At 36.8% G+C, this 21,151-nt stretch overlaps 1 protein-coding gene and 2 long non-coding RNA genes across 3 annotated transcripts; 2 read left to right on the forward strand and 1 right to left on the reverse strand.

Moving 5' to 3' along the window:
• Nucleotides 1–84: 84 nt before the first annotated feature.
• lcp1 (lymphocyte cytosolic protein 1 (L-plastin)) lies at nucleotides 85–16,289 on the reverse strand. The gene is made up of 16 exons (XM_074657618.1): nucleotides 16,131–16,289; nucleotides 9,579–9,654; nucleotides 8,836–8,984; nucleotides 8,314–8,437; nucleotides 8,034–8,166; nucleotides 7,597–7,678; nucleotides 7,328–7,493; nucleotides 6,824–6,966; nucleotides 6,329–6,424; nucleotides 5,351–5,546; nucleotides 4,300–4,378; nucleotides 4,032–4,146; nucleotides 3,015–3,148; nucleotides 2,574–2,694; nucleotides 879–1,003; nucleotides 85–715 (listed from the first exon to the last, which is right to left on the reverse strand). Exons 2-16 carry the CDS (start codon nucleotides 9,643–9,645, stop codon nucleotides 583–585), a joined length of 1,863 nt encoding a protein of 620 aa, XP_074513719.1. The 5' UTR covers nucleotides 9,646–9,654; nucleotides 16,131–16,289; the 3' UTR covers nucleotides 85–582.
• LOC141781815 (uncharacterized) lies at nucleotides 940–3,243 on the forward strand. The gene is made up of 3 exons (XR_012596951.1): nucleotides 940–1,073; nucleotides 1,105–1,477; nucleotides 1,564–3,243. It is a non-coding gene; the product is annotated as an uncharacterized LOC141781815 (long non-coding RNA).
• A 1,398-nt stretch (nucleotides 16,290–17,687) lies between the features above and the next one.
• LOC141781813 (uncharacterized) lies at nucleotides 17,688–20,864 on the forward strand. The gene is made up of 4 exons (XR_012596949.1): nucleotides 17,688–18,013; nucleotides 19,359–19,509; nucleotides 20,164–20,228; nucleotides 20,311–20,864. It is a non-coding gene; the product is annotated as an uncharacterized LOC141781813 (long non-coding RNA).
• The last annotated feature ends 287 nt before the right edge of the window (nucleotides 20,865–21,151 follow it).

Here is a 21,151-nt window from a genome sequence, read left to right on the forward strand (position 1 = left end):
AAAATAACTTAGTATAATATATCGAAGAAAGTCATAGTATATTATTATACCAGAACCAGATTTTACACAATGACAACACAATTCTTAATAGAAAAATCTTCATTTATTTGTTGCGTTCATCTGGCATAATTTGGAATATGTTTGTAATCAAGTGAAAACCTGAGCAAGTAAGACTGTGCCTCTGCCTGACTTGTTATGTATCACACAAACAGTAAACCTGTAAAGGGGAACATCGCAGTTCTGCCTGGAAACATTCAGAAAATCCTTTATGAATAACCAGCCATACTGCTGCAGATAATTGAGATGTCTTAAACAACAATATTGCAATAGAAAGGGTTTAACAATCAGATTTGAAAATGTTTGTAAAAATAAAACATGACATCCTATTTGAATTTAAAGCTCACTTTTCTAAAGTATTTGTAAGAGTTATAAGTAACAGACTGCAGTGGTTGTACAAAAATTAACTTTCCAATGTCCCTTTGCCTTCAGACATCACCACTGTTTTTTAATGTATACCATAACTTATTATCTGCACCCTGTTAGAAACCTTGTATATCCCATATTTTTAGGTGGTTGTGGTCCTTATGCTCTCTTCATGCCGCGTGCCATGAGGCATGCAAACACCGTCATCACCATCTTAGGTTTGACCTCCACCAGGTCCTCAGGCAGCGCGTATACTCGGGCGCCTATCTTCCTTGACATGGAGATGGCGTACCTGTTAAATCAATGGTGACAGAGAGCATGTAGTGATGAGAACGGTTTTGTTCTCCTTACCCCTGTCCCTCCTTAACCACCCCCCTTTCCCCTTTAAGAGATAAATAAAAAGGACAAAGTAGAGATAAATTATGTGAAGTAATTAATATAAAATGTGTCCATACTTTGCGTTGTTGAGTTTCTCCTCTTCAGTAAGGTCTTCTGCCTTTAGCAGGTCGTATCTGATCGATCCGGGCTGGATGGCATCAATCAGGTCCAGAACTGGCATACTGCTACTGATAGAACCGTCCTACACACACACAAATGCACATGCGATGAATCAACAAGCAACAATGGAACCAAAACTGCACAAAGCCAAGGTATAGTATGTCATTACGTATGTCAAAAAAGTCATAGTATAGCATGTCAAAAAAATAAAGTCACAGTATAGCATGTCGAAAAAAATTAAAATCATAGTATGTCAAAAAAAAATTAAAAAGTCATAATATACTATGTAGAAAAACATTTAAAAAAGTAATAGTATAGTATGTCAATAAATAAAAAAAAAAAGACATTATAGTATGTCGAAAAAAATAATAAATCTTAGTATAGTACAGTATGTCGAAAAAATAAGTCATATTATAGTATATCGGAAAAACAATTCATAGTACAGTATATCAAAAAATTAAGTCAGTACAGAATGTTGAAAAAAAAACATTCTGTAAAAAAGTCATATCGTATGTCAATTTTTTTTTTTAAAGTCATAGTATGTCAAAAAAATAAAGTCATAACATACTATGTAGAAAAAAATGCAGAAATAGTGATAGTATAGCATATCGAAAAAAATCAGTGTATGTCAAAAAAAATTAGTCATGGTATGTCGAAAAAAATTAAGTCATCATAGTAGGTCGAAAAATAAAAAAGTCATGGTATGTAATAATTAAAAAAAATGTCATAATATAGTATGTTGAAAAAAAGTGATATTATAGTTTGTCGAAAAAATAAGTCATCGTATGTTGAAAATTAGTTTTTTAAAAAGTCATAGTATGTAGAAAAATAAATGAAGTCATAGTATAGCATAGCATGTCAAAAAAATAAAAAAGTAATTCTTTAGTATGTCGAAAAAAATGAAAAAAGTCATAGTATTTTATGTCAAAAAAACAACAAGTGATAGTATAGTACGTCGAAAAAATAAAGTCAGTTGAAAAAAAATGAAAAAAGACATAGAATAGTATGTCGAAGAAAGTCATATAGTATGTCAAAAAAAGTAGAAAAAATTCATAGAATAGCATGCCGAAAACATTAAAAAAAAGTCAATATAGCATGTCAAATTTTTTTTTAAAAGTCATAGTATAGTATGTCTCAAAAAAAAAAAAAAAATCACTCTATAGTATGTCGAAAAAATAATAAAAAATCTTCGTATAGTACAGTATGTCAAAAAAAACGTCATAGAACAGTATGTCGGAAAAAATTAAAAAGTGATATTATAGTTTGTGGGTAAAATTTTTTCAAAAAGTCATAGCATAGTATGTAAAAAAAATAAGTCATATCTTATTTCGAAAAAATTAAATGTCATAGTATAGTATGTTGAAAAACATTGAAAAGTCAGTACAGAATGTAAAAAAAAATTGAAAAAAGTCATAGTATATGTCATAGCATAGCATGTCGAAAACATTAAAAAGATATAGTATAGTATGTCAAAAAAAATCTTTAAGAAGTCATATAGTGCATCAAAAACGTATAGTCATACATACATAAAAAAAATATAACTAGTGTGTTTCAATACCAATGTTTCTTTTTTCAGTTCAGTTTTTTTTTCTAAAGTCAACATCCTGGAACCAGAACATGTGAGCTGAAGAGTAGCTGTGTGTTTCACTTACCTTGAAGCCGGAGATTTTGGATTTTCCAGCGTCTGTGAGCGTGCCGTTGACCCAGGTCACGATGGTGTCGTCTGTCACTTTCTGACCATCGCCCAGGTCCTCCAGGATGTTCAGGGTGTATCTGAGGGAACAGTCAGCATGAGGGGAGACCAGAACACCTGGTTTTTAAAAATAAAAGCTTCACCTGCCCAGGGCTGATCAAAATTTAAGATTTTTAAAGATCTTTTTATGGTCTTTTTTTGTTGCTGATGGAACTGAAATCAATGCTTGTTAAGGCTTAGAAAGACCTGCAGATTAACTGCTGTGATTCCAACCTGACTTGAACTGTTGTCTCAGAGTATTCCTTTTTTGGTGGAGACTGATGCAGAGCTAACAAAGGTTGTAACTTGTGAATTACTCTTTTTACCTCTTTGACAGTTTAAAAGACAGAAGTGTTGTTACCTCCTCATGAGCTGCCAGAGCAGAGCGAGGGTGAGTTTTCGATTCCCTTCGTTCAGGTCCTGACCTGCGATCCCCACCAGAGAGAATTTGGCCTCCTTCTTCCCCAGCTCGACTGCGTAGTTACAGTTTTCTAGCTGGAACAGACAGAAGATTTATATTTTAGTTTAGTTAGTAGAATTGTATTTGTTCATTTTCACAAAGCTACACTGGTCTTACAGTGTTTCCCAAATCTAAACTACACTCTTATTCAAAGCACGTTTTGTGTGTGGGGTAAATCACACCGTATTTGGACTAGTTCATTTCCGAGTTTGCTGTCAAAAATCCTTCTCCCACAATGCAATAGAGGAGATAATGGAGCTATTCACAGCTGGACAAAACTAAAATAAATTGCAGGTGGAGACATATAGAAATAGAAATATCTCAGAAAACAAAAACAGTTAAACATATTGTATCCTTTCCTTTGGGTATAAAATAAGTAAAGTTTAGTTTTTTTAAAATATTAACAGCTAAGACATGTCAATTAGTACGTTGTATATACTGTATAGAACTAGTTTGGATGGGGGACACACTATCAGTCTTTGTGCTAAGCTATCTTAAGCAGCATGTTGGTTACTAATTGTTCATGTTGCCATCTATTTAGCATGGTGTATTTATTGTCATTTTTAATAATAATAAACTTTTATTTGTAAAGCACGTTTTGTAACAGTTTAAAAAAAATATTTTCGGAGCGTTTTTTAACCTCCTTCGCGACAAGCTAGTATGACATGGTTGGTACCAATGGATTCCTTAAGTTTTCTGGTTTCATATGATACCTGTATCTTGTAGCTTTAAAACTGAGCCCACTACAACCTCCGAAAGATAGATTGCGTTAAAGAAATTAGTGGCGTTAAAACAAATTTGCGTTAACGCGCTATTATTGTGTTAACTTTGACAGCCTTAGCATGTTAGCATATATTTGCTTTCTTGAGTGAAGCATAATTTTTTTTACCATAACAGACTTGAGCTTTGCTTTCGTACCTTCTTCATGTTGCTGCCCAGTTTAGAGTAGGGGGGCTTGTTGACTTTGTCCCAGTCCACTGGTACCTTGATCTTCTCGTACAACTGGAAGATCACCATGGCGTCATCAATATCTCTGTAACAAACACACACACACATTACATTACCTTTCCTGTAACACCACCATCAGGATAATTGAATTTGGCTCCAGCAGCTTCATGTTTTTAAAGGCAGGATGTGTCTATTACTACTATTGTAGTGGTCAGAGAACAAGAGTGAGTGTTCTTACGCGTAGAGGTGGTTGACACGAGGTTGGACCCCCAGCGAGTTCATCCAGTTCCTGAAGGTTCGCTCCTCCCTAGTTTCACCTGGAAAATAAAACATCAGTGCTCTGATTAAAAAACTAAAACAGGAAACACTAAAATACTGCACAGAGGTGTAACGTAAAGCTGATATCTGTATCTCAAAAATATTTTGGATTTAGTCCAAAGGTTGTTTTCTACTGCCATTTATACTCAGAAATATATCTTCATAAGTTTAGCTGCCAACAAAATATGCAATATAACATGATATTTTAACCATGAACCTATTTTAATCAAATAATAAAACACTTTTTGTTTTTTTTAGGGAAGGTGGGGTTCAAAAACAAATGAAGCCTAAACTGAATCTAGATAAAAGTTGTGTAACTGTTAATGAAACAGAACAGGAGGTAAGAAAACATCTTGCAATGAGTCATATTTCATGATTTTTCTTTAAAAATGGAGGTTGTGTATATGATGGGACGAGACCCAAATGGATGTAAAGTTGGTCTGAAGAGTTTAGGATATCAAAAAAAGGTAATAATAGATCATATTGCATAATTTAATAATAACTTTTTAGGTTTCAGGACAAATATTGCTGCAAAAATCAGTTCATATCAGTAAAATGTCTTTGGTGTGTTTGCTATTATAACTATTTTATACTTAATCGTCTTCGTGTTTGACAACTGTGCAAATAATGAAAGTAAGTATGACATGAATATAACAATATTGGAACACTTTTTAAAAGCAAAGAAACCTTTTATTTATATTTTAATTTAAATTATTATTGTTGTTTGCATTTAGTAATTATTTTTAATGTTAGACAATAATCTATGTGCTTTTGCTATTCTTCCTCCTACTGGATGAGAACACATTTGCGTCTTTGTTATTGGAAGTTATTTGAAAAAATTAATAAAGATATTGCTGGAAAGAAAAATGTTTTTGTTTATATCCCAAACACTTACATAAATAAAGAGGTTTGCAGTAACAGAGGTCAGAGGAGAGAGAGGTTTCATCTACCTTCTTTGTGGATAAACTCACCTTCGATGGAGCTCCAGTCGATGTCCACGTTCTCGGGTTTTTTCAGAGCCGGGTACTTGTTGAACAGATTGGCAACAAAAGCCAAGTTCAATTTGGGGTTGCCGCGGACGACATCTGGCGGCATGACGAACTGTCGGCATCCCAGCCGGTCAGCCTGATCCAGCATGCACTCGGCCCGATTCAGGTCCTCTTTCTCCTGCAGAGACGGACGAGGACGACGTCAACATTTTTTATGTCAGATTCAGATAAATAATGAATCACCAATCATTAGATAAATCGCTTAAATCACTTTAAATTCCAACACGTCTTATCTGTTTTATTGTTATTGTTTTTAGCCCATTATTGTTGGGTATTTTATTCCATTTCATTTTGGTATTCTTTTTATTTGCCTCATTGCCTCCTGAAATGTTTTAATCCTGGTTCAAAAGCACTTTGTAACTTTGTTTAGAAAAGTGTTGTATAAATAAAGGTAATTATTATTATTTTATCATGACAGAGTTTCACAACAGTTTAACAACTACCAGCTACACCCAGACTATCATAGGGCTGACAGTTTATTATTATTATTATTATATTATTAGATTGTTGGCCTAACCTTTTTTCTCCACCATTTTGTGACATTTTATACTAAAGAATTACAGGAAATAATAGAAAATAATCTGCATATTGATAATTAAAGAAAATAATTGTTAGTTGCGTAATTCATATTTATACACTTAGAGTTAGTCCCTCTAAATAAGAACTTTGACTAAAATGAAAACTAAATTTTCAGCTACATTTCCAACCATAAGGTGAGTATAACAATAACTGATAAGCTTTTACAACTGGAGCAATGAGATAATTAATTAGACTCATGAGGTTAAAGGAATAGTTCAACAACTATATTTCCCAAAATGTCAAACTCTCCCTAAAGCTGTTAAATTATAGCTATTAAATAAATGTTGTTTTATTCCTCCATGTGATGTCAGAGTCTCTCACCCTGAGTCCTGACATGTCGATGGCGATGGGGGGGATTCCGTCCTCGTCTCCTTTGGGTGCCACCTGGTTCAGGAGGTTGTAGTACGCCTTGGAGTCCTGAAACGTACACAAACAGTTTGGGAATGAAAACAACTGCAGACTGAAGTGATCTGGCTTTAAACAGAAGAAATAAATAACATATTTAATCTGTCTTTGTTTTGTTTTCTCTTTGAAAGCAGATTTAATATACAGAAAATTAATAACTATGAATAAATAAAACATTATTCAGACACAAACCTCCGTCTCATCAGCGACTAGAGTACTGACTGGTTGCCACCTGATATTTAAGATTTTATTTATAATTTTGAGATTTATTCAGTTGTTGAATGTAGAGACAGACAGGAAACTGGAGAGAGAGTGAGGGAGATAACATAACAACAAGTCTCTTATTAAAGTAAAAAATCCACTGATTGATTAGTCTAAGCCTCATGTTTCTGTGTATATGTGTGTGATCACCTTGATGTCGGAGCTGAAGTTATTGATCTTGCTGCAGCCGGCCTCCTCCAGGTGATAGTTGGCCCAACGCAGCAGCAGTTCCTCGGGAGAAAGTTTCATCAGATCCTCCAGAGTTTCTCCATCACGCAGCAGAGCGATCAGAGCTGCACACATAGAACATTTAGAGCTTTAGAGGTGCTGGTAGGTGGATTTTGTTACCGTTAGACAGCGTCAGGCTAGCCGTTTCCCCCTGTTTCTAACTGTACAGACATGAGAGTGTATCAATCTGAACATCTAACTATCAGCAATAAAGCAAATAAGCGTATTTCACAAAATGTCGAACTACTCCTTTAAACTCTCTGGTCATTTTTGAGACTATAATTAGTGTTGCTGTTGTATTAGACTGCGTTAAACTCAGTGGTGTTCTCAATAATCTGTCTGATCTATGTGAGTAGGGATAGACAAAATATTAGAAACACCTTTGATTTTAAACACAGTTGAGTCAACATGAACACACACACACACCTTCGTTCCTGCTGAGCTCGATGTCGGCGAACAGCCCGATCTTGATGACCTGCCACAGCAGACCCAAGACCAGGTGCTGCCTGCCCTCCTTCAGGTCCTCAGCTCCGATGTTGACCACGTGGCAGCCGATGGCCGACGACGAGTTCAGAGCCAGGTTCAGGTTCTCCTGTTGGGCAGAACGACACGACGCAGGATGTAAACACACTCGCAGAGCAGAGCAGGTAACGTACACAGTGTGACCGAACTGAATCGGACACTTCCTGTCTCACCTGGATGGTGAAAGGTGAGAGCTTCTTCTTGTTGATGGTTCTCTCGTCGATGGTGTCCGGGACAGACAGGTTGATCATCTTACTAACAAGTGAGAACATTTCAACAGTTATGACACATTTACAGAATGAAGCACAACCTATAACATACTTTAAAGGAACAGTTTGACATTTTGGGAATTGCACGTCTTTGCTTTTTTGCCGAGAGTTAGATGTAGAGATTCTCATGTCTGCACAGTAAACACGAAGCTACAGTCAGCAGCTGGTTAGCTAAGCTTAGCACAAAGACTGGAAACCCACCTGTTTCCAGTCTTTGTGCTAAGCTTAGCTAACTAGCTGCTGACTGTAGCTTCATATAGACATGAGTGGTATCAATCTGAACATCTACAGTGAAAACTCTTTAAGAAATCAAGACAGTATATTTTTAAAGCAGAACGTACCAGAGAACGATCCCATCCCCCATAGCGGTGAACAGGTCGTCGTTGTTGGCATCCATCGGCAGAACATGTTTACAGTCTGCATCCTTCTCCAGAGCTTTATTGATCCAGTTCACAAAGGCCACTTTCTCCTCCTCTGCAGGTAGAAGAAATCCCACATCAGGTCACAGAGAGCAGCCGGATCTAAAATCAACTGTTCTCCACCTTTTCTGATTTCAACCTCTTACAAAACCCTGATACTGGTGTAAATATATGTGTGTGTGTGGGTGTCACAATCACAGACCTGAGTATGAGTGCTGAGTGCCGGACTGCTCTGAGGTTCCTGCCACGTTACAGATTCCCTCCTTCTTATTGATGGCCTTCCTGAAGGTCTTTGCCACGTCGCTGTTCTTCAGCCCGTGGACAATCTGAAAGTCAACACACAAGTATAAAGAATGATCATCTATTCATGCCAAAGACAGTTTAGAAAAGGGAAGAGGTTCAACTCTTTGACAGCAGAGGGTACAAAAAGTCAGTGCAAAATAACATTTAATAAACTGGAGGTGTGCACAAAATGTATTACCATTACTAGGAGATATTCGGTCTTTGCTTTAGATAAAAAGACATATTAAATATATTAAATCTGGTATCATCTCTACAGCAGACATTTGTATTTACAGTCTTTCTGAATTATGATTGTAATAATAAAACTCAAATCTACTAGTTTGAATTTGATAGTTTGACAGTAAGAACGTTTTTTTTATTTGGAGGAAACCACCTTCAAACCTGTATATTAGTCGGTGTGACCTTTGACCCCTGGACTCACCTCAGTAAACTCATCAAAGGTGAGCTGGCTGCTGGACTTTGTCAGCTCCTGGACGATTTCTCGGACCTTGTAGCCCGGCATCGGCAGGTTAGCAGCCTTGAAAAGCTGGTTGAGCTCATCCTTGCTGATGAATCCGTTGTTGTCCACATCTGGAGAAGGATGGAAAGGTCAGAGGTCAAACTCAGGAAAGCATAACTTTAATACCATTTTCATGCATCACTCAAAAGGATTTCCTTCTAGTTAGATTTTCTAGATGTATAAAATTTGTTTTAAATAGTTGTTTAGAATACTTCTTGTAAGTTTAATCTTTATTACTCAGATCAATCTATAAAGAGGACAGACTGGTTTGGATTTATTAATGCTAAAAGGAGGAAATGTAACATCTTAAAATGGCACAACGTTACAGCTGAAGAGCTTAAGATAAGAACTTTATTTATCTTGAGGGAAATTGTTGTGTAGCAGTTGCAGTGCAAAGTAGGAAGGAGTGCAAATATATACAGTAATATACAAATAAAACAAAATATAAACAATGAAGATTATCAATAAGGTGCAAAAACCAAATGTACAAAATGCCAGCGTAATGGTAAGTGTCATAAAAATAAAACTGGTTAACGGTGAGTTGCACATCCAAAGTATCCAAAGTTTAGCATGTTTTGATGTTTCTGATGCACCAGTTCCTTTCTGGTTCTTCCTGAATCAAAACCACAAGAGGAAATGGCAATAACTACCGTCGGTTCACTTACCAATCTTGGCGAAAGCTTCTCTAAGATCCTCCACCTCCTCCGGAGTGATCGGCGTTGGGGTGGTCATGTTGGGAACCTGAAACTGACACAGAACAAAAAAAATCCTTAAATTTAAAGTCAGAATTTGGCAGGACTGAGCGGCTTGACATACATGTGCAGCGGTGCAGAAAAAGGAGGAACTCTGTATCTCCTGATGTTGTGATGAAAACTGCTCACAGTTCTCACTTCTGTCAGCCTCCAACTTCCTGCTTCTGCTGCACTTCCTGCCTGACAGAGAAGTGTTTCTTTGTTTGTTACTACTGTTTGTAATAAGATCTGCTGGTCCCACAGCTAATCTGTACTGACTGGAGGTGGACTGTGGTGGCATAAGCACTCAAACTCTTTACTATGCCACAGATTTATCATCACACTCCTGTAACACTGTCAGACGATGGACAATCTTTAAAAAAAGGATCAAAATCGATGAGCAAAACAAGAGATATCATCTTTTTTTATTCCATATATCATTCTTCATCGTCTAAACCTGGCGCCAAAATTACCTTTCTCAGACAGTTGTGTGGTAGATTGTGGTGCGTTGTGCTAGTAGTGGCTAATTTAGCCTCTAGCCTGCGGCAGAGATGAGCAGCGGCTACAGAGGTCTGGTAAACTCACTTATTTCTACACACCTGCAGATTTTTTTTCATTTTCCAATGTAGTCTTCAGACCCAACCGACACTGATGCAAGCGACATCACTTGAGGACATTTATCAGACTTAACACAGCTCCCTCTGGTGACACTGAATGCTTTATACTACTTTTAACACATATGTAGAACTCCCTGACACCTATAGATATAACATCCTCTGGATTACAGATTAAACAAACAAGATGTATTGTGTTAATCAGTGAGCTTTAGAGGTTCCAGTACTGGTAGGTGGATTGGTTTTACCTTTTCCAGTCTTTATGTTCAGCTAAGCTAACCGGCTGCTGGCTCCAGCTTCATATGTGGTATCAATCTTTTCATCCAACTCTTTAACACTTTAATTTAACTGCAGCTATAGTTCTGTTACTGTTAACGTCAACGTTTTGTGTGTCAAGAAAGGAAAAAGCTGCAGATGAGGAAGAGTGAAGCGAATCAGAGAAGTAGGTTATCACATGACACACATTTTATTTCAGTCTGTGGTGATTCACACAGAGAGTGTGTGTGCGGATCCTTTTTTGGCGTTGGGAGATAAATGTGAACATGGAGGAAGATGTTAAGAAAGAGTGTTACACCGAAAAGGACGCTTTAAACCACAAAGAAGAAGACTGACTTCAACCTTTATAAGACGAGTGATTCAACTTCCTGCTCTGTTCAAAGAAAAGCAACCTGATGGTGACATACGATGAGAGGAAACATGACTGTAAACATGAGGCTGAATTAAGCTGTGATGATGTGTTAGATGGTATTACGATATAAGGAGAGGTCTGTCCTGCTCATTCAAATGGGGGTAAAATATTTTATGTCCATGTGAGGAAACACTGTCTCTTAGAAATTACACTTTCACTACCTACATTTTTATCAAAATAAACATTTAAACAAAACTAAAATCTTTCCCTAACCTTAGCTTATGTTCTTTTGTTGCTTAAACCTACAAAAACTACATGCAGGACTCAGGATGTGAATCCTGGTCTCTCTCTGCTGTATCAATAATTAAGAATTTCTTGCAAAACGTGTTTGTAAAACAAATTAGTAGAATATAAACATCATTTCTAAGAGATAAGGTCACATATAGAGGTATTAACCTCATCTATCCCCTTCCAAAGTAGACTTAAGTAGATAATTAAACCTGAATCACAAATGTAATCGACCTGATCAGACTCAAACAGCATGACGCTATTCCAACTAACAAGAAGTCACAGTGGAAAATAACATCAGTACGCATAATTTTTATTTTTGAGATGTCTAGGTACCTTCAGATCTGTGAGCCAATGAGAAGAGAGTGAATTTCTCAGACGTAAGATGTGTTACTTCCTTTTGTGCCACAAAAAGTATAAAAAACGGTTGTTCATTTTTACTGATAATTAAACTAATTTTGTCCCAGAATGAGATTCTAACAGAGTGAAATGTTCAGGTGTTATTCGGCAGACATAACTTTATATTCAGTCTGTTATAAAGACATTTGTAACTAACATTTTAACATGAGCAAAGTGAGGAAAAAACAGTAGTTTCAAACACATCTTTTATGTTTCCATACCGTAATTTTTTGTTGGCCAACATATGTGCAGCTACGATAAGATAATATCGGGCCTTATAGACCTGGTCCATTTATCTGTCAGACTGTTATCAAATCTGTATTTTGGAGGGGACAAGGACTAATGTAATGCATATAATAGCCTTAATATGAAGGATTTGATTCAGTATTTATACTATAAGCACCTCAATACCACAACACTGCTGCTAACAGTCTGGGTGCTCCTCTGTAACTGACCAGAGTAACAACAACCTGTAACTTCAGTTCCTGCTGTCACAGTAACTAATTCAAGCATTAATTATTAATTCAATGCAAATAATTCAAAAACTCCTGCCAGGCTTCATCAACATTATCTAAAATTGGAAAGAAAAAAAAGAAAAATCAACAAGCAAAAAGAAAAAAATCCAAGAAAATGTCCAAAGTAAACAGATCACTGGTCCACTGCACAGAGCACAATGAACACCTTCCACTGACTTATGCACCAAACACGTAGCACTTTTAGTTGTTCCTTTTATACCTTAGTATTTCATTTTATATGCATATTTATTTTTACATTTATTGTGTTATTTTTTCCTCATTGATTTAATGAGATGCTGTGCTAAATATCCTTTTTAATTGCCCCACTGCTGGGGATAATTAAAGTTAATTAATTAAATGTGAAACTAAACTGAATTGAATTAGGGCTGCAACTAACGATTATTTTCAAGATCAACTAGTCTCCAGATTATGATCTCTATCAATTAATTATTTGTTTGGTCTATAAAATGTCAGATTACAGTGAAAAGAGCATTATCATTTCATGAAGTCTTTAACGTGTCCGAAACAGAGAGATATTATCACATAGAACGGCAAGTCATCACAACTGAGAAACTGAAACCAGAATATTTGGTACTTTTGCTTGAAAAAAAAAGGACTGAAATAATCAATCTATTATCAATAGTTGTTCATTATTTTTCTGTCAATCGACAAATTGTTGCTGCTCTAAATCTTACTGAACTGAATTGAGTGACTGGAGCTGACATGCTGACGTTAGCTAACCACAACAGTTATGGCTGCATCTGGCTCCAACACATTTATGTTGCATCTCGTCAGTTTGCTCGAGTTGCAGTAAAGTGTGAAATCTTGCAGCAGATTACAGACGGAGGAGTCGTTTCATCAGAAGTACGAACTGTTTCCTGTTTGCCTTCAGCTCAGCCTTCAGATCAAATCAACTTGAAGGTTCTTGATCAGATACAACTGATTTCGGACTTCTTACATGAAATGTTCTTATGCATCAGACTGGAAGATCAAACCACAGCAACCGAGAAGTGTTCTTATGTGTTGAAATTACTTCCTTCAAAATCTCCCGGAAATCAGTCAGATTGAGATATTTATCTATTTAGCATTTCTTTAGTGCATAAAGATAATAGTCACTTTATCTAAATCTTGCATGTGCCTCAGAATGTGTAAAAACACCCTGAAAATGTTTATATTAATGTTAAAATAAATATGGATATTAAAATGCACTTTCCCTCCCCTCCAAGCTAAAGTCCAAGTGAAGTCAGAGTGTGTAAAAACATCCCTTTTCTTATTAATACCATATAAACATGAATTGAGAATCTTTAAGGGGTAAAACAACTGAAGTTTATCTTTATCTGATCACAAGTGAGCCCTGAATGTTACTTCTGCTCTTACATTCATTATTAGGACTTTTAAAGGCTCAATTTAAGCTTTAAAGTAAGGGAGGACATGTGCGCATAGATTTAGAGATGACTAAATCCCTTTTTTAAAGATGTTTTAAGGGACATTTGAGGTGTAAATGTAGTGAAACGTGGCTGAAGTGAGTAATACAGCAGCTCTGTCGGTCTGTCCTGCAGAAGCAGAAATGAAACTCAGGAGCTGAAATTAACATCTGAACAGTTTTAAACGTTCACTTCTCATCAGCTCCGTTTGAGCTGATTGGAGTTAAATGACTCAGTCTGACATTTAAAGATGCAAAACTGCACCTACTCTGCACGTCTACTTCACTGTTTCTGTCCATGGCAACAAGCTTCAACTTCTTTTTGTAGTTCTTTTCAGCAATTTGTATTATTTAATTGTCTTAATTATTATTATTTCTACTGTTTTCATTGACTATTTTAGGTTCTATTTGCATGTAGTTTTTCTTTCCCTTTTGGCTGAATCTTTCCTGATCGTCGTCTTAGTTTCCATGAATTTTAAGGATGGTTGTGCACTTAACTGTAGCTGTATGGTTGTAATTATTAGCTGTCATCTGTTTGTTCTCGTTTGGCACACTTTATGTTTATATCATATGAGGTCATTTTAACCATTTATTGATAATTTTCTGTTATATATTAGGGTTTTTTGTAATTAGGGGGAACCTTGGCTGCATGCCCATCCCCGTGTTTCCTATCTATCTCTACGACTGTCAAATAAAGGCAAAATGCCAATAAAATGTTAAAAAATAATAATAAAATCAATTTAATTAATTATTAATTAAGTTTTAATAACTGATTAGCTTCTTTGTTCTATCTAACTTTAATTTATTTTCTTTGGGACCTTACTTTCATGATTGTATTGTTGTTTTTATATAGACATTTTTTTAAGTGTTGACCCCGGAGAGAAGGGGATCCAATAAAATAAATGAATCTTCTCTAATGATTCACAGGGCTCAGATCTTTGTGTGCAGCAGCTCAACGGGTAAAACAAGGAACTATCACTGTGATGGTTCGTGGTTTGATTCACTGTGGAGCCACCTAGTCCTGAAACAATTAATCCACTATAACTGATCAGTCAACTGACTCAATTAACTGCCAACAGTTTTGATAATTGATCAACTGTTTCACAAATTAAGCAAAAACTCCAAACAGTTGTTATCTACAGCCTCTCAAATGTGAGAATTTGGCTGCTTTCGATGTTTTTTTATCATTATAAACTGAAAACTTTTTGATGGACATTTCTTAAATTTTTGGGGTATTTTAAATGATAAACAACAGATCAATTAATCTTAAAAGCAACAAGATCAATCAATGACTAAAATAATTGTTAGTTGCAGAGCCACCCAGGTTTTACTGGGAACCAACCACATCTAATATAAACAAAAAATGTTGTGGTTTAACAAGAATAAACTCTGAGCACAATCACTAAAACCATGGATGTTTTTTTATGGAAATAAACTGTCACAACCATAAAAACACAACTTAATTTCATGCAAATTCTCTCCCACATTGAAATACTGTGGAACAGAAGACAGACAATGATTTGAACATGGTAAGATATAACTGTGAGTGCAGTAATCAATGATTATGTGTCAATCAGATCAACAAAATGGATTTAATGTCTCTAATTCAAGTCATGTGACTCGAGTCACCTCTCCAATACCACAATTTTAAAATCTTCCATTACATGCAAAAATTTAGGATTCGCTGTACTTCAGTAAATGTACACAAGTACTATTACTAAAAAAGTACATAAAGAAATATTTTATATAATTACATTTAATATTATATATAGTAGTGGGTAGTTTATTTATAATAACGCATCACGTTTCCATATGTTTAAATCTGTGTAGTAACTAAAGCTGTCTGATAAATGTGGAGTACAAATAATATTTCCATCTGATATGTTTTGGACTAGAAGTATAAAGCAGTACTCAAGTAAATGTACTTAGTTACTTTCAACCACTGAACTACCCTAGCTTCTGTCTGTGAGAGTATATTTGCATATGCTGAAACTCATCAGCATGCCTCACACGTGCCTGAGTTTCATTAACTAGCACAATCACTATCATAACATGTGGCTTTCTTTTACAACATAAAGTATAAAAACTGATGAAACTCACAGTCTGAGCTGATGTCGGAGTTTCTGGAGGGATTATTTTTTTTTTTCAGTTGAAGTGAAGCTAACCGCAACTTCCTTTTCAGCTCACTGCAGTGGTTTAACTTCTTCTTCCTCTCCCCTGAAGGCCTCACTCTGCCTCTAACTGCTCATATCTATTTAGTTGTACACGTTAGAAATTATAATTTTATTTATTTTTTATCAAATGTGCACACGTGAGCGATACAGGTTGATAATAGGTTGCAAGTTTTTAGTTGTTGCTTTGTGTTAGTTGATGGAGTGGGACAATTTGTGAGCACAGACTTGGCCTGTAGTAAAGAATGAATCAGGGTTTGGATAATGAAAATGCAGATATAATGCAACAACATATTGATTACAAAAACACTCCATGTTCTTCTATTGTTCTTTTCTGCCCTCCCTCTTTTACACAAACATACAGAATGAAAAAAAAAACCTCTAAAGTGTCTCAGCCGTCAGGAAACACCTGTGAACCAGAAGCCACCTGATTTCATTCATTAGTTACCTGAGAGGTGAGGCGAGGAGGCTGGTGATCTCTGGGCGTGGAGGATTATCAGTCTCTCTCTTCCTCAGTTGGTCCGTCTGGCTGCTGTGCTGCTCACTGCGTGACAGGCAGCGCACTGACTCGCCACCAAAAGCAGGGCGACAACACATCTATTCAAATCTACGAGGAAGGAAGTGACATGCAACATTTCAGAAACAGGAATGAAAGACGTTTTGTCTTTATATGGCAATGCACGCTGGCTGCAAGTCAAGGTGACCCCCATGCTAGATTTGAAGGGATGTTAGAGACGTGTTTTACAGTTTTGTGGCGGCTGTCAGGACTGTCAGGGGGTTGTTTAGATGTTACAGGACAGAGGGCTTCATTTAAAATGCTGTCACATCCAGAACAAGGTGGTGATGGAGACCACATTCATAAATCTGATCAACAGGTTGTGCCAATTATTTTAATGGACAAAATGTTTATTTATTTAATTTCTATCTGAATTCAATACTGGTAAGTGAAGGAGCTGGTCCATCCTGTAGCCTTTAAAATCAAGCAGCCAGAGAGACAGGTGTTTAGAGAGAGAGACAGGTAGATAAAGAAGCTATAGAAACAGGCAGGTAGCCAGACAGACAGACAGGTAGTTTGAGAAAAGGAGGTTAATAGAGGGGCAGACAGGTAGTTAGTTATAAGGAAATACTGGTAAGAAAACAAGTATGCAGACAGGTAGTTAAGAGACAGACAAGTGAAGACAGGAATACAGGGACAGGTAGACAGGTGTTTAGAGAGAGAGACAGGTAGATAAAGAAGCTATAGAGACAGGCAGGTAGCCAGACAGACAGACAGGTGGTTTGAGAAAAGGAGGTAAATAGAGAGACAGACAGGTGGTTAATATAAGAAAATATTGGTAAGAAAACAAGTAAGCAGACAGGTAGTTAAGAGACAGACAGGTAAAGACAGGAATACAGATGTTTAGAGAGACAGACAGGTAAATAAAGAAGCTATGGAGACAGGCAGGTAGCCAGAAAGACAGACAGGTAGTTTGAGAAAAGGAGGTAAATAGAGAGACAGACAGGTAGTTATTTATAAGGAAATATTGGTAAGAAAACAAGTAAGCAGACAGGTAGTCAAAAGACAGACAGGTGAAGACAGGTAGACAGGTGTTTATAGAGACAGACAGGCAGATAAAGAAGCTATAGAGGCAGGCAGGTGGTTAAGAGACAGATAGGTAGTTTGAGAAAAGGAGGTAAATAGAGAGACAGACAGGTGGTTAGTATAAGGAAATATTGGTAAGAAAACAGGTAAGTAGACAGGTAGGGACAGACAGGTAGATGGGTGAAGATAGACAGGACAATAACCAATGAGACAGGTAGACAGACAAGTGGTGTCCACATACTTTTGGCAATATACCTGTGAGTTAATTCTGGAGATGTTATATTTAAGTTACATATAAATCCCTCAATACTTTCTCATCCAACTAGCTACCTTTGCTACATACCAGGTACCAGCTAGCTAACTTCATTACACCTCACCTGGTACAACTTCCGGTCAGTAGGTCTTTGTTTATGTGCCGAATAAACAAATAAATCTACTCTCGTGATGTCCTTCATTATCCAGGTAAACTATCCGTTCACACAGCTCCATGTTTCACTGTTTGTTTATTAGTTTATCGGGCTCTGGCGCACCGCAGCACAAGCAGTAGCTAGCTTCAACTAGTTGTTTCCATGGAGATTGATTCAACTCACCTGCGTTTTTTTTTTAGCCAATCAGGAGCAGGGGGCGGGGTTTGGGAAAAGACGTGAGCTGATTGGTTGGAATTATATCCGTCACACAGGAGTTGATTGTTGCTATGACCGTTGCTAAGGAGTCTGATAACCGGAAACCGCAAAGTAAAAGTCTCTGCAGTAAGATATTATATTATTGTCTTTTTAAATTAAAGCTAAAGCTAAATAAAAGTCCTACAATCCAAACCTTTTTTGAGTAAAAGTACAAAAGTATTAGCATCAAAATATAGGCTAAAGAACCAAAAGTAAAAGTAGCCTACTCAAAATGCAAGAATGGCCGGAATGTATATTTTTATATTTTACATATTGTATTATGCTGCAGCTGGTAAAGGTGGAGCTCATTTTAAAGGGACTGTTTGTAACTTCTTACATGTATAAATCAATCCGGGTCGGTCGCATATGCGCACTCGCATGTTGCTACGCTGTTCAGACTCAGACTCCAACACAAACTACACGGAAGCACCAAAACCGCAAAGTTCTATCTAGTGAAGCCCGTCTGTTAAACAGTGTTGGCCGCGGTCGGAGGACGCGGGGGAGACCGTAACTTTGGTCTCCAGGGCCGGAGTCTCTGCTGTACTCTGCTCCTCTGCTTGCCTTCACTCACACGCCGCGCTCGTCCTCGCTCGCTCAGCTCGCTCCACCTCACGTGCATGCGCGCACACTACACACTACAGGAGAGTTAGTTTAGCTCTGAGGATATCTAGTGAATGTACAGTGGACGTTTGTGCAGAAATAACTGCTGCAGCTCCTCCAGACCAACAGAGGTTTCCCATGTCTTGTGAAGTGACGGGGCTCCGCAAAGAGAAACGTTATCGTCTCCGACCGGGTACTGGTGTCTTCCCTGTTCCCTCCGACCTTGGTCGGGAGGCTGAAGCAGGAAAAGCCAACACTAGGATCAGCATTGATTCATGGAGAGACCTTCGTCTGGTCAGCTAACATTACTGCCAAGCAGGTGAAATATAGAGTGATATTGTGGTTTTAGCTGACATGTGTCGCCTCACTGTTTTGAGCGATGCTCGTTCATGTCTATTTAGAGCGAGCAAGCGCGAGCCCGACGCTGACTTTCGTTGACTTAATGGCCACAGGTGTCACTGTTAACAAGCAATTCTGATTCTTACAAACAATCCCTTTAACTATTTTAAATACTGCTGGGTATTTTACAGTAATCTATAATACACAATACCATAATACACCATAATTTATTAGTTAATTATATGTTGTGTTAATAATAACAATGTTAATAATGTGACTCTGCAAAGTAACTAAAGCTGACAAAGTACAATTCAATAACTGTTCAAGTCCCAACGATGTAAAACTCTTTCACAAAAAGAAAAAAAAAACATTTCCTCTCCTATTAATTATCTCCCAACCCTTCATATTTACCTGCACAATAACCTGTGTTCCTAATAAATCATATAAGAATAACGACCTGCTGTACTGTCACATCCTATTTTCTGCTGCTTAGAAACACAAAATGACCTACATGCTGTTGAAATTCAGCAGAATCAGACACCTTCACACCATGTCCTCTGACCACATCTGGCTTCTTCGGAGGCCCCTGCCCCCCAAAAGGTTTCCTCTCATTGTAAAAACCCCTGCTGATACCAGACCTTCAGGTAAACTAATTTCCGATTATTGCAGATTTCCCACAAATATATATATCTCTCTAAAATTTGAAGGTGCAGGTGGATTTTGTTCATTTTGGACATAGCCAGGCTAGCTATTTCCCCCTGTTTCCAGTCTTTATCTTAAGCTAACCATACCATCTGCTGCTTGTAGCTTCATATTTACTGTACAGACATGAGAGTGATATCAATCTGGATAACTAACTCTCTGCAAGTAAGTACATATTTCCCCAAATATTGATCTATTCCATTAAACTAAATTAAAATGCAGCAGCTGAATCTGAAAATGTGCTGTCTCAAGTTCAGTCCATAACTCAGTAGGTAGTGAATCATGATGCAGTCAGACATTGACACTGAAACAGTGATGAATCAGTGACCTACAACATAAATCCAAGGTTAGCACATGATGAGGATGTCATATCAGCAACACGAGAGAAGGAAAATCATGAACTGTGTTGTAATTGTTGGGAGTTTAGAAAAGAGGAAGTGAAGTTACAGTCAGTGTCCCAACTCAGCTGGATGACTGAGGTTTAGAACCTGCTCCTCCTCTATCACTGTCTGTATTTTCAAATTCTGCAGATGGGTCTTTAAAGTAAAGTATATTAATGCAGGTATCAATGAACTTACCTCCACTTTTTACCAAAGCAATGTAGTCTGTGAACCACCACGCCTGCGCCCCAAGAACCCCCTGCTGACACTCCTTCGATCAGGTAAAACTGAATGTTGTCACATCTTAAACTGAAGAATAACTAAATGTAACTTTAATAATAACTCTAACCTGTATTTTGGCAGATACAAGGTTCCTCGCTCCACCACCCACTTTCTGCCTCAGCGACTTCCTTCACAGCCATAATGGTGCACATCACAACTCCCAGTCACCGTCAGTCTGCCAACACCAACCAGAGCCAATGGACTGATATCTGCAGCCAGGACATGACTTTTAGAGGAGGTGGATATTTTGTTTATCTACAGGAATAACTTGTGTTGTAATGTTAACTTTATTCAAAGTAAGCTTTTGCAGAAGTTTGAAGAAAAATGGTTTGAAAATATCTTGACATTTGTGCAAATCAAACAAAGGTTTGGCCCTGAATCATATGTTACATTTTGTTTATCTGGAAGCCAAAGATCTTAGTTAGTCATATATTTTCTTAGTTACACATACTATGAATTATACAAGTAAACTATATATTCTTATTTGTTTATCTTTTTGTTTAATTACATATACACCAAAATATATGCGTTTGAGGTCGAACAGAAGTAGAGGGATTGAACAAACGATGCAACTGTCGGGTGGAAAGATGGATAAATATTTTTGTTTGTATTTATTTACTATTATTATTTTTGTGCCGTTGTAAATAACATTACTAAAATATCACATACATACAAAGGAATAAACTGCCTCCAAGACTAAAATTACATTACCTTCATTAGAAAAGAAAATGCTGAAAACATACAGTATGTTGACTAAATTTTGTAGATGTTTCTTGTTTGATTTTAACACATTGTAGTAAATGAATAATCAAAAGCATGCTTATATGAGGGGTTTAGGTTGAATATTGAATATCATAGCACATATTATGGATTATATAAGTAAATTATGTGTTGTAATTTTTTTATTCCATTTACAAATAAT

The sequence above is a fragment of the Sebastes fasciatus genome, chromosome 14, assembly GCF_043250625.1.
Source record: "Sebastes fasciatus isolate fSebFas1 chromosome 14, fSebFas1.pri, whole genome shotgun sequence".
Classification (NCBI taxonomy): Eukaryota; Metazoa; Chordata; class Actinopteri; order Perciformes; family Sebastidae; genus Sebastes; species Sebastes fasciatus.